This window comes from Coffea arabica, chromosome 11c (assembly GCF_036785885.1).
Source record: "Coffea arabica cultivar ET-39 chromosome 11c, Coffea Arabica ET-39 HiFi, whole genome shotgun sequence".
NCBI lineage: Eukaryota > Viridiplantae > Streptophyta > Magnoliopsida > Gentianales > Rubiaceae > Coffea > Coffea arabica.
In genome coordinates this window covers 36,630,975-36,643,881 of record NC_092330.1, presented here as the reverse complement: position 1 = coordinate 36,643,881, position 12,907 = coordinate 36,630,975, and the positions used below count along the sequence as shown (strand labels likewise).

General features: G+C 36.1%; 2 protein-coding genes and 1 non-coding gene across 4 annotated transcripts; all 3 read right to left on the bottom strand.

The window, feature by feature from the left end:
* Positions 1-432: 432 nt before the first annotated feature.
* LOC113716139 (receptor-like protein EIX1) lies at positions 433-3,777 on the bottom strand. 2 transcript variants are annotated; one of them, XM_072069932.1, is made up of 2 exons: positions 1,413-3,777; positions 433-932 (listed from the first exon to the last, which is right to left on the bottom strand). In XM_072069932.1, exons 1-2 carry the CDS (start codon positions 3,463-3,465, stop codon positions 577-579), a joined length of 2,409 nt encoding a protein of 802 aa, XP_071926033.1. In that variant the 5' UTR covers positions 3,466-3,777; the 3' UTR covers positions 433-576. The 2 variants fall into 2 exon arrangements, with proteins under 2 accessions (XP_071926033.1, XP_071926032.1); XM_072069931.1 differs by having other exon boundaries at positions 433-1,743; positions 1,816-3,773.
* A 3,596-nt stretch (positions 3,778-7,373) lies between these two features.
* On the bottom strand, positions 7,374-9,011 carry LOC113716138 (uncharacterized). Its single transcript, XM_072070130.1, has 3 exons — positions 8,666-9,011; positions 7,970-8,449; positions 7,374-7,897 (listed from the first exon to the last, which is right to left on the bottom strand). Exons 1-3 carry the CDS (start codon positions 9,009-9,011, stop codon positions 7,374-7,376), a joined length of 1,350 nt encoding a protein of 449 aa, XP_071926231.1.
* Positions 9,012-10,666: 1,655 nt separating this feature from the next.
* On the bottom strand, positions 10,667-10,889 carry LOC113717470 (small nucleolar RNA U3). The gene has a single exon (XR_003454396.1). It is a non-coding gene; the product is annotated as a small nucleolar RNA U3 (small nucleolar RNA).
* Positions 10,890-12,907: the final 2,018 nt, after the last annotated feature.

Sequence of the window (12,907 nt, the reverse complement as noted above, 5' to 3'; positions counted from 1 at the left end):
GTTGGAAATGTTCTTTTCTTATGCCTTTTCCTATGATGAATAACAACTATAAGACACATTCAAGCATACTATGCTTTGTTTTGCCAAATTTCGAAAGGTTTCTAGAACAACTTCTCTTAAAGGCTCAAATCGAGGTCAAATTGTCGGAAGGAATATTAATAAAGACGGACAATGTAATAACTATTGTCTGAGTGAAGCCTTGATTAAGGACTTCAATAAGTAGCACTTAAACATTAGGCAAATGTTGGTTATCCGGAAAAACAACATATGTTCCATTCAGACTAAGAAACTGCAATGGCTTTGTCTAGAATGTTTGAAACTATTATGTGGTAACCTAAAGAACTCCACAACACATGTAGCACCATATTAAGTTGTTTGCTTAGTTGCCTTGTCTGGTGAGGATACTTGTGTAATCTGGCTTAAAGTGACATCTACTGAGCAATCTAATAGCTCCTCTTAGATATTTTCCCATTTTTATAAATAGAAAGGAATATCTCAGCATGGAATACAATGAGAGAGAGAGAGAGAGAGAGAGAGAGAGAGAGGAGTTAAAACTAGGAAAATTTTCTGATTGGCCTAAATACACCTACTGAACTTCCTTTGAAGCTTTGAAATCTTCAATGCAATTGCCAGCCACAATGTGTTGTAGACATTTTCCATGAATTGAAAATAAGCATATCTCCACGATTTCTTGAAAGTGAGGATGCCACAAACTGCAGAGAATCCAACTGCAAAACCAGGTCCAATCCCAGCAAAGAACCATGAGAAATAAGACTCTTCGCCAGCTTCATGTCCACCACTAGACTTATTCCCATCAGGTGATTTGTCGTCAGGGCAAGTTTTCAAGAGTGGTTTACCACAAAGTCCACTGTTGCCTTCAAAACTAGATGGATCATTCAAGGTTTGGAGCTGATTTCCAGTTGGTATTCGCCCTGAGAGATTATTAAATGATAGATTTAGGTAACTCAGAGTGTCTATAGTGGACAAACTTAGAGGGATTGAACCAGAAAGTTCATTTCTTGATAAATCAAGAGACTCTAGTTGTTTCAAATTGCCAATTTTGTCTGGGATTCTTCCACTTAGATGATTATTGGACAAAGCCAAACTTTGCAACCCAACAAGATCCATTAGTTCTTCAGGGACCTCTCCAACTAAATTATTTCCTGAAAGCTCCATGGATCTTAGATAGGGAATGTTTGAGGAATACTCGAGCTCTCTTCCTTTCATAATGTTTGAAAGCTTTTGAGGATGGCGGCGAGATAGATCAAATGCCAATGGAATAATGTCTGAGTCAGTAGACACCATTGCACTCAAGTTACCAAAACAGGAAGGGATTTTTCCTTCCAGTTTGTTGTGAGCCAAGTTTAGTACTTGAAGATTTTGAAGGTGGCAGAATTGCATTGAAATATTACCTTCAAGGTTATTGGATTGAAGTCTGAGAATTCTCAGATTTGATAACTCATTGCCAATCCAGTCAGGTAAAATGCCTGACAGATCATTTTCACCAAGATCAAGAACTTGTAGATTTTTCATATTCTGCATTTTCCAAGAGAGCTCCCCGTGGAACTTATTTTTGCTCAAGAGTAAATATATCAGAGGTTCCATGTTACCTAATGAACTTGGGATATGACCAGACAGACTGTTGTTTCTCAAGTTCAGTGTCTTCAACTGCTGCAGCTTCCCTAGGCATAGAGGGACTCTTCCTGTTAACTGATTGTTGGAGAGATCTATGCTGAACAAAGTCTGTATGTTGCATATATAATCAGGGATGCCCCCAGTCAATTGGTTGTCATTGAGATGGAGAAATCTCAATACCTGTGGAACTTCCGACTTCCTATCTAGAGGAGGAATATTTCCCGTTAGCAAATTTCTTGAAGCATCAAGTGCAACAGCATTTGGTGGAAATGATACCAAGGAGCCCTCAAATTTGTTGGAATAAAAAATAATGAGTCGGTCAAACGTGTTAATCTCTTTGAACACTGGTGGCTTGCCTGTTATGTTGTTGGAGCTAAGATCCAAGTAATGAATCTGCGAATACACATTTTCAAACCAATCAGGGATGGTGTCTGAGATGCTTGCGTTTGACATGACCAATGTATTAACCTCCCTTTGTGTTTGAAGCCATGAAGGAAATCGAGGCCCCACTTTGGTGGAACCCATGTGAATATATTGTAGTTGAAATGGAGGAATCCACATGGAGCTTACATTCCAACTCAATAAGGTTGAAGTAATATCCAGAAAGTTGAGTTCCCTAAGATTGGCAAAGTGGAAATCAGACAGCATACCAGTAAATGGATTGTCTGCAAGACGTAAGCTTTGCAGGTTAGTAAGCTGCCCAAGACTTGTAGGAATGGTACCAGAAAACTCATTAGAATGAACATGGAGTATAGTAAGAGAAGATAGTTTCCCCAGGCAAACTGGAAGTGATCCCTGAAAGTGATTAAAACTCAAATCGACATAAGCCAGGCTACTCAAATTACACAATGAATCTGGTAATGAAGTTCTGAAGCTATTGGAGGAAAGATGAAGCAAAGTAAGAGAGTTCAGGTGCAAAAGGGAGTCAGGAATTGGACCAAAGAAGTAGTTACCTTCAAGGTGAAGATTCATGAGTGAAGTCACATTAGAGAACCAGAGAGGAATTGGAGAACTAAAGCCATTCCCTTTGAGGTCAAGGGAAGTAAGAGAAGTGAAATTAATGTGTGAAACAGGAGGAATAGTTTTAAGATCACAACCTGCCAAAGTTAATGATAACAAAGATGGGAGCATGTTAACAGCATGCAACCAATCTCCTTTGTTCACAATCTGTACGCCAGACAAGTCTAAGCTTTCTAGAGAAGAAAGCTTAGCTATCCACCAAAGATCTTTTGCAGTCAATGTGAAGTCTGAGCCAAAACTCCAGCCTTGAGGTGCATCTCCAAGATGGAGGTACTTTAACCTTGAGAGGTTTCCTAGATCATCAGGAACCATTCCTTCAAAACCTGCACTAGACAGGTCGAGATATCTCAAATTCCTTAAGGATCCCAAGAATGTTGGGATTGGAATGCCTGAGAAGTTGTTCATGCTAAGGTCCAAGTATTGCAAATGCTCCAACTCGAGTAAAGATGGACTTATCTCACCTCCCAAGCAGGTTGTGCTGTAACTGTTAGCGTAGATTACATCATAAAAGTACCTGGAAGGATCGAATGGAAATTGGTTATGGAGGTCAAGCTTGACAACATGGCCATTACTCTTGCTACAACCAATTCCTTCCCATGAACAACAGTCTTCTCCAGACCAGGAAGACAGACGGTGTGATTCATCTATTAGGCTTTCCCTAAACTTGAGAAGAGCTTTTCGCTCACTCTCAATGCAGCTTGTGTTTGAGTAGATTTTTTGTGTATGACAAAGCTGAAATTGCACAATGAGAAGCCAAAAATGAAAGGAAAGTAAAGTCGCAACATGGAGATTTCCCATTGCTTTTCTCATGTTGATAAAGTAAATTAGGTGTTTATGGAAATATTGTTTTACGATGGTTTCATGTGAAATCTGGTGGCTAATATAGAATATGATACCGCTTGATCTATACTGAGGTCTTCATCATGCTTGACCTGTGGATTTCCTCTACTTGAAGTGCTTGTGGACGTCAACTGAATCTTCAATGAGCATGCATTCTAGGAGACCTTGACAAAGTCTCCAACATGCGCAGGGCAGGTCATTCCAACTATCAGTTCTTGGGGACTGTGGAGAATTGAAACTTTTTTGATTGATTCTTGTTAATTAAGGAAAATTGTAAAAAGGGCTATTCAATTGCTTGATTAAGAAAAAGGTGCGTGCATAAATATGAGTTTTTTTTTAACTATTTTATTGCAAGGGAAATTCTCGTACAAAATGTTCCTTTTTTTTTTGGGTGCAGATTAAGTAGCAAATTTTGATTGGGAAAAAAAAAAAAAAACAGAGAGCATAAATGTCCTTGAGAGTAACTAACCTAGAACTACATCTATTTTATTAATCATCTGACTGAACGAGTATTTTCACTCAATTTCTCAACCATTTCTCTTTCAATTTCGTGCTGACTTGGTCCACCACTCTAATTTTGACTAGTTCAGAATTTGTTTTCTTCTTGAGAAGCTCCAGATTACTAGTGATTCTCATCGTTTCAATAAAAGACTTGATTTTCTTGGGCTCGACCCGTCGATAGTGAACCATAAGGGAAAGCATTATGTATCAGGATATGCTCCTTCGTGTACGATGGTTAAGACTTAGAAAATAAGCCAGTTGACTGACATCGAGAGTTCCAAGTAGCATATGATGAATGTAGAAGCAATGGGTTGAAAAAATTGGGTAAATACTAATAACTCTACTGTAATTTTGCATATCGCCACATAATTCCTTTAACATTTCAAATATCTACATAACCCCTGTATGGTTTTACATGAAGTAGAAAATGGATTGATAAGCCTACTTGTAAACTTTTCATGTCTTGATAATTTGCCTAATTAACTCAGGCTTACCATATCCCAATTGATAATTCTAGCAGGTTGTGCTGTAATTTTTAGCATTGATTACTTCATAAAAATACCTGGATATGGAAATTGGTTTTTGAGATCAAGATTGAAAACATGATCGTTACTCTTACCACAACCAATTCCTTCCCACAAACAACGGTCTTCTCCAGACCAAGATGACAAACTACTAGATTTATCTACTATGCTTTCCTTGAACTGGAGAAGAGATTTTGCCTCACTCTTATTGCAGCTTATGTTTGAATAACTTTTTGTGGTGCAGCCAATTGAATTTGCAGAATAAGAAGACAAAAATGAAAGAGAAGTAATGCTCTCAAAATGTTTGAATTTGTAGAGAAGGAAGAAGCAAACTAAAATCTTAGCTTTCAATGCTTTATTTATGTAGGTACATTGGTTTTCATATGCTTTGTAGTCAGCACATGCACCAAACTCTGAAATTTTCTTGAAGGTTGTGTGGCAGACTAATACTAATTATAACTAAGCTCATACTTATTTGACCAACCAATAGAAGTAATTTCTTTTCCTACTGTCCACTCTGCATTTCTTACTACCTTTTAGAAGCAGTAGTCATTCTTTAATAGTAGAAGAATAATTTAATTCACAAAAATTCCTTCATTCAATTATTTCATCATCAAAATTACAAGGGTTGATAGGGTTTGTTTGAATTCTCCTTCTTTTTACTGATTGATGACTAAGAAAATCAACCAATGAAGGTACAAGCAAAATGTAACTCTCCAATCTAATTTGTCTCTTTCCATTTCATTTTGAATTTTTATTTTAATTTGAAATTCTTGACTACTCACAATCTAATTCAATTTCTAAATCGTCAAAAACATTGCTATCTGAAACCAAAAGAAGGTGTTTTAGGGCAATGGAGTTTTTGTCATTTGTGCTTTATAGATTTTGCACAAAAATAGTAAAAATTTTTTTTTTAAAAACTCAATTATCTCAACCAATGAAAATTTTCGTTTGTCAAAAATGAACCGTCAAAATCATAAGATTTTATATGTGATGATTCATTTACACTTCATTATTAATAGAAATAACACAAATAACACAAAGACTTCAACTTCATAGTACATACATCTTTTCAGTTTTACAAAACGGGGCACCTAACTTAATATGGAGGAATTTCATTAATATACTAACAAATCAACTCACATAACATGAAAAATAATAATGTAGGGCTTGCAAATGATATTTGTGCAGACGGCTAAATTTTGCTTATGTGAAAGCTCAGGTCATCCAACTCCAAAGAAAATTGAAAATTTGTTCATATATCTAACTACAAATCAAACTATTCTAATAGTGTATTATTAGAATTTTTTGTCATGGCCAAAAAAAAGAGAGAGAAGTAATTAGGAGTATTAGTGCTGTATACACCATTCATAATATTGATAATTTTGTCAATTTTTCCATATTTGGTTAAATCTTAACTTTTTTTTTTGATTGTTGAATTTTGTTGATTGCACTTGAAAGTCCATCACGAGTTTTACTTTTGGATTAGAAAGAGACATATTTATACTCTATACTAGTATACCAAAAGCGTACTGAAAATAAATCCAAGGCTTGACAGACATTTGAAAACAAGCATATAATAAGTATTTGTACATGCAATAATAATATAGAAGGTAAATATGATATACATCATGAATCTTGGAATTTTGGCCTAGGTCCTGCCCCCTGGCTCCACGCTAGTCCTGTGAGAAAATTGATTGGTAGTTTCTAAATCCTAATTAATTTTGGGTCCCATCTGGAACATTTTTTATCTCTGGACATCAGGAATTTAAGTTAAATGCATCCATCTTAGTCTTCTTTTAGAAACATTTGCTTGACTTTGTTGCCTTGTATTACCTAACCGGATTACCATCTCGGGGGACTTGGAGTCTACTTGGGATGTCGTTTGTGGAGACTGAAGTTAATGAAAGCAAAAATTTCTTCACTCTTGAGTCAAGTCGTTGCCCCGCGATGTTGGTTATTCAGCGAGATTGAGGGAGCGATACAAGTTTGGCAATTTGGTCCAAAATCATTGGATGGTTCCTTTCATTTTCTGTCAGTGTACAGCGTAAGTGTTGAAGATTCAAAGAAGATTGGTGAATGGTGATTCATATTTTACTGTGTTCATATCTTTGCGATTTTTAGTTGATATTTGGTTACACCAACACTTTCTTCGACATGTGAATCAATTTGTCACTATTGATTCGCTTGACGTGGATACGTCAAAGTGTTTGATGCATGGGTACAATAATATTTGTGCAATTTTATTCATAGTTTTTTTTTTTGGTCATGCCCTAAATGCTTGAAAATACTTAAATAGACTTAATTTATGAGTTTACTGTTAGACTATATGGCATATGCAATTCTCACATGGATTTTCCTATGCCATCATAAGTCGTTCATAATCATTTTTTCACTGTTTTCTTACACTATTATATATCAATAAATGATGTGGATATAAATGTGACATATTTCCCGAAATCTAAGCATGTTATTACTTGAAAGTATCTGAAAAGCATTGCTACTTATGAATTCGCTCAAAATGGGCTGAAGAGAAATTCTTTTTTTTTTTTTTTAAACCAGTTTTGCTGTTATTTTTTGTTTCGCTAAGATTTATGTTATAGAATTTCCTTCTTATGACTTTGTCGCCTTGAGTTGTCTACCCTTTTACGTTTTAGAAAAAGTAGATTTTATGCTTCTTAGGGATCAACAAAGTTACATTTTGCTGCTTATCTTGATTGAATAATTCAGTTTAAAAAACTTGTAGCAGATAATTCTATTAGCATAAAACCATAAAGACACATGATTTTTTGTCATAGACCAAAAGGAACCAAAACCACAAAATAAAACATTAGAGAAATGCCTTTACAGATGTCATTGCTGCCTTCTCCTGCTAAAGAGATTATCTAGGAACAGAAACAATGCATTGCTCCAGGACCTTTTGAAAGCTAGAGTGCAACAAACAACCAGGAATCCAAAGCCAAAACCAGGTCCTAAACCAGCATAAAACCATAAGGACTCGAGCTGCATGTCACTCTCACTATCCAGCAATGGCTCATCTCCATTTGATGATTTTTCTTCAGGACAGCTATTTGACAGTGGTGCTCCACAAAGTCCACTATTACCTTCATAAATGGATTCATTATTCAAGGTTTGGAGTTGTTTCCCAGTAGGTATTGGCCCTGATAAGTTATTGAACGACAGGTTTAGGTGGCTCAGTGAATATATGATGGATAAACTTGTAGGAATTGGACCTGAAAGCTCATTTCTTGATAAATCAAGAGTCTCAAGGTTTTTCAAGTTGCCAATCTTCTCAGGAATTGTTCCCTGAAGATGATTGTGCGGAAGATTAAGATTCTTCAATACTAGGAGATCCATTAGCTCTTCAGGGATCTCTCCTGATATATTGTTGTGTGAAAGCTGTATTGATCAAAGAAAAGGCAAGGTTGTAGAATACTTCTGTTCCATACCTTGTGCGGATTCTAAAATTCTCCGCTCAAAATAAATTAAGAACCGCATGTGAAAGGATAATATTGGATCATCTGAAATCATGGCACTGAAGTTATTAACACAATGAGGGATGCTCCCAGATAAATTGTTCTTTGCCAAGTCCAGCAGCCTGAGAATCTTCAGTTGACAGAGTTGCAATGGAATACCACTGTAAAAGTTATTTGAGTGAAGTCTGAGATATACAAGGTCTTGTAACTCTTCTCCTATCCAGGAAGGAATGATGTCCTTCAGTACATTATCCCCGAGATCTAGAATGTGCAATCCTTTCAGGTTTCTGACTGACGATGGAATTTTTCCATCCAATTTGTTCTGCTGCAGGTGCAAAGAATGAAGTTCCTCAGAAAAAAACCAAGAATCTGGAATTTGCCTGCTGAGACTATTATTAGAGAGATCAAGCACTTGCAAGTTCTGAAGATTGGCCAGGCATGAGGGGATTGTCCCTGAAAATTGATTCGCTGATAGATCAATTCGTAGCAAACTGTTATTTGAGAGGTCAAGCACATGCAAAGTTTTGGAGGTTCGCCAAGCATGAAGGGATCTTTCCTGATGACTGGTTGCTTGATAGATCAATGAATATCAAACTCTGAATTACACATATAGACGGAGAGATTTCACCCATGAAATGGTTATCAAAGAGTGAGAGATGAGTCAATGACAGATCCAAATAACTGTCAAATAGAGGTAGCTGGCCTTCCAAGGAATTTCGGAAAGATCAACCAAATAAGCTCCCAATGGAACAGATGTTATCGTGCCCTTGAATTTGTTGGAGTTCAGCTTTATTACTCGGAAAGAATCATTATATTCTTCAAATTTTGGTAATCTTCCACTTATGTTGTTGTGTGACAAATCTAGATCGTCAATTCGAGAATACATATTCTCAAACCAACCGGGTATGACATCTGAGATGCTCGCATTTGACATGATCAACCTTTTCACTCCCTTTCGAGTTTGCAGCCAAGGAGGAAGTTGGGGGCCTACATCAATCGATTCTAACTCAATCATTTGCAGTTGAAAAGGTGGAATCCATAGAGGACTCGCTTTGAATAGGAATAAATTTGAAGAGACTAACAAATTCTTTAATTTCGAGAGCTGCTCAAAGTGGACTTCAGAGATTACACCACTCAATGAATTATTGGAAATTTCCTACTTTACCAACTCTAAAAGTTGTACAATACTTGAGGGAACACTACCATTGAATTTATTGTTGCTAATATCCAGCTCCCTTAAGTGTGACAGGCTAGCTCAGAAGGAATTGTGCCAGAGAGTGAATTAAAAGAAAGATGGAGTACCTCCGGATTCCTGTACATTTCCAGCTGACTGGGTAAGTAACCAAAGAAGTCATTGGATAATGGATATAAAATACAGCTCCTTCAGTCTATTAAGGAGGCAGTCAGATGGATCTCTAATCAGAGTCGGTAATGGTGAATTGAACTGGTTTAGGGACAAATCAGGCACTTTCAAACTGCACATTTGACTAATTGAATCTGGAATCGGACCCTCAAGATAATTTGCTTCCAAATTAAGAATGGCAAGTGAAGTCAGATTCTTAAAGCAATAGGGGATTGTGCCTTGGAAATTGTTGCCATTGAGATCCATGTGAACAAGACTAGTTAACTTACAGAAAGAATTCGGCAGTTGAATTCCAAAAAAGTTTGAAGAAAGATCATGAACAGCAAGAGAGGTGAACTTTTCAAGATTGTCAGGAATTGAAACATTAAAGCTGTTATGATCAAGTTGGAGTTGCTTAAGGCTAGTGGCATTGGACAACCAGAGAGGGATGGTGGAGTTGAAATTGTTCCACTGAAGATTAAGAGAAGTAAGAGATGTGAAATTGATATGTAAAAGAGGAGGAAATGTATGAAGTCCGCAGCCAGCAAAATTCAAAGAAACTAAAGGAAGGAAGGAAGTTAACTGAATATAACCAGTCATTAGCCATCCAAAAGTTGTACCCCGGACAAGTCTAAGCTTTTCAAGGAAGAAAGTCCATCTACCCACCTGAGGCTATCTACAGTCAATCCATAGTCCTTCACAAGGAAATGGGATGAGTATAATACATGGGGTTGTGCCAGGAGTGAATTTGCAATTGCTGGCTTCAGTTTGACTCCTACATTTTTGTTCCAGCAAATTAGTTGAACATATTGTGAGAAGCGGATTCCATCCCGTGTACATATGTAAGTATTGTATATATAGAAATATAAATTGTAGTCGAAATTTTGGACAGCAGGCAGGAACGGTTGCAGGTTCCCGGCGGTTTTGATCATTTTACATAGCGCGTAACTTTGGTTGCACACGACGTAACTTTGTTTGCACAACGTGTAACTTTAATACAAAAATTTACGAATCCCACACACGTTATGAAAATCGATATACAACTTGTGATATGAACCGCACATTTTTTTTTGATCAAAATCTGACTGTTGACTGTTCAGGGACGGTCATTCTGATGACCGTCCCTGCCCCTTGTCCCAAAATTTTGTGGTATAGGTCAAGAAGGAAATTATGGGTTCACTATTATCAATCAACTGTGATTAGTTATCAGGAAACTTTCAGAAAAGTCCCTAGATTCTGCAAGGAAAACTTTGTGGGAAAACAGAAACCATATCAGATCAAAAGGTTAAAACATTTAGCAACCCAAGAAAAAGAAAATGAGGGAGGAAGGTCTGTCAGACAACTGCAAGACCACCCTAGCCTGTGTTGAAGCACGAACTAGGAACGATCCTCTACTGCACTTGCGGCCCGCCAAGTGAGCCGCAAGAGCTGTCAATCACGCTCTGGTCAAGCAGTCATATTTCATCCACCAGACTTGGTTTCCTGTCTCCTTAGAACTCAAGGACACAGAGGTACGAGCCTATAGAACAGATCCTGTTCAAGTAAGGTCGTGACCTTTCTGCTCCAATCTTAGACATATAAAGGGTGCATGGCTCAACTAATTCATCGATGTGGGATATAAGACAGAGGATACCATACATTCTCCCAATCTGGCATTTGGTGGAAATGGGATAGTCCTTCACAATCCATATATGATGTTTGCATCTCTGTTCATTGGGTTGCACAAGAGTTGGCAATCAAATGCTCAACCACCCGCCTCGCCCCGTCCCGCTTTCCCTCGTGGGACAAATAAAAATTTGTTATATAATTTTATTATAGTTAAATTTCAACAAATAATCAAGTATTAAAATATCAATATATCATCAAATTATTATTCATTATAATTTCACAATTGAAACTTATAAAAATAATCAAACAAAATTATTTGAATACAATCTAATATGATGAAATAAATACAACTAAAGTAGTCAAGTTTTTACATTTGGCACAAATATAATCACTAATTCATTATTGTACTTATGTTTTTTTTTTTTGAGAAAAAAATGTTATTGTATTAAGTGTAATTAGGGATTTAATATAAATGTATTAGTAAATTTAATATAACTAATTAATAATTTCTATTAGTAGTTATATATAATTATTAGTATAATTGATAATATCAATTATAGTACATATACTAATATACATTATATAATACATATAACCAATAAAATCATTATCATAAGTTTGTAACAAATTAAATTAAATATTATATATAATTATATACGTATATATATATTTTTTAAATGGGTGGCGGGACGGGTGCCCGTTCCCTGCCCTGTTTCTAAACAGAGGGAAAAAATTCCCCCCACCCCCACGCGAGCACCCGCCTCCATTGCCATCCTTAGCTATGGACCCATCATTGAATTAGACCTGCCCTGTTTCTAAACCGGGCTTCCCCCAACCCCTCGCGAAAAATTCTCCCCCACCCCCGTCCCAAAAGCCCCGGCGGGGCTGGTGGCTGCCCATTGCCATCCTTAGCTATGGACCATCATTGAATTAGAGTTCACCTGTTAGTGTTAATGATTTCTGCTTCTTCTACTTCAAATGTGCTCATGGTAACTGCATGGTGTAATCCCTGTCAACAAGGGCAGTAAACATGGAAAAGTCCTTGGCTTGCTTTTGTCACTTTAGTTCTCCCTCCTTTTATTTTCGTTTCTTTCTTTCTTTCTCTTTTTTTTTTTTCTTTCCCCTTGAAGCTCAACTTTATTCTTCCATAACATACAAACGGTAGAATAGTAGTTTGAACCAAAAAAAAAAAAAGAAGCTAAAATATGCTTTTAATTGTTTGAAATTTACTTTAATCTATAATGAAGAGATTTGACTAGTTGACTGTTGAACAAATTAAACGCGTAACTTGGAAATCATTAGCGTCCCTTTTCTTGTAAAAGGCACAAGCCAACTCCAATTATTAGACGATAATTCATGCATCTTCTCTTCCAAAAATATGGGTTAATTACAAAAACTTCCTTTAGGTATATCTAGTTTTGCATTTTACCCTCTAACGTTATTATTTGTTTATTTTATTCCTAAAATTCTTTAATCAACTCTAACATTGTACAATGGTAATATCAAAAAAGATATTTATACTCCTAAGATTTAACTGCAATTATTCCCCTTAAAGTATAGTGCATTGTGCGCATTTTCTAACACCTTGAATAAATCATGGCTAAACCATATTAATATCCCTAACTTAATAGTGTAAAAAAATAATATTTTTCATATATATGGGCATAGTCAAATTTCATCCCTTTATTTCACTTTTTTTTGGGTTGAGAGAAATATCCTACTTATTTCATGTAATAAGGGAAAAATAAACAAAAATCATTATTGAAAAATTAGAATGTGAAAATAAAAAAGAGAGACAGACAATATCTAGGCATTTTTAGACCTTTAACAATATTTTTACATTTAAAAATTCTAATTCTAATTTTTTGTTTATTATTTCACCTTATCAAGTGAAATGAGTGAATATTTCGCAAAAAAAAAAAAAAAAGAATGTTTCCCTCCATATAAAAAAATAGGCATAA

Bases quoted from the DNA above. Each gene is read 5' to 3' on its own strand.
- LOC113716139 (XM_072069931.1), bottom strand. From the start codon at position 3,465: ATGAGAAAAGCAATGGGAAATCTCCATGTTGCGACTTTACTTTCCTTT. The intron at 1,744-1,815 runs GTATTGAGATTT...TGCAACATACAG, and splicing joins GGAAGTCGGAAGTTCCACAG to ACTTTGTTCAGCATAGATCT.
- LOC113716138 (XM_072070130.1), bottom strand. From the start codon at position 9,011: ATGATTGAGTTAGAATCGATTGATGTAGGCCCCCAACTTCCTCCTTGG. The intron at 8,450-8,665 runs GTCATTGACTCA...ATCAATTTTCAG, and splicing joins TTTGACAGTTATTTGGATCT to GGACAATCCCCTCATGCCTG. The intron at 7,898-7,969 runs GTATGGAACAGA...ACAATATATCAG, and splicing joins AATTTTAGAATCCGCACAAG to GAGAGATCCCTGAAGAGCTA.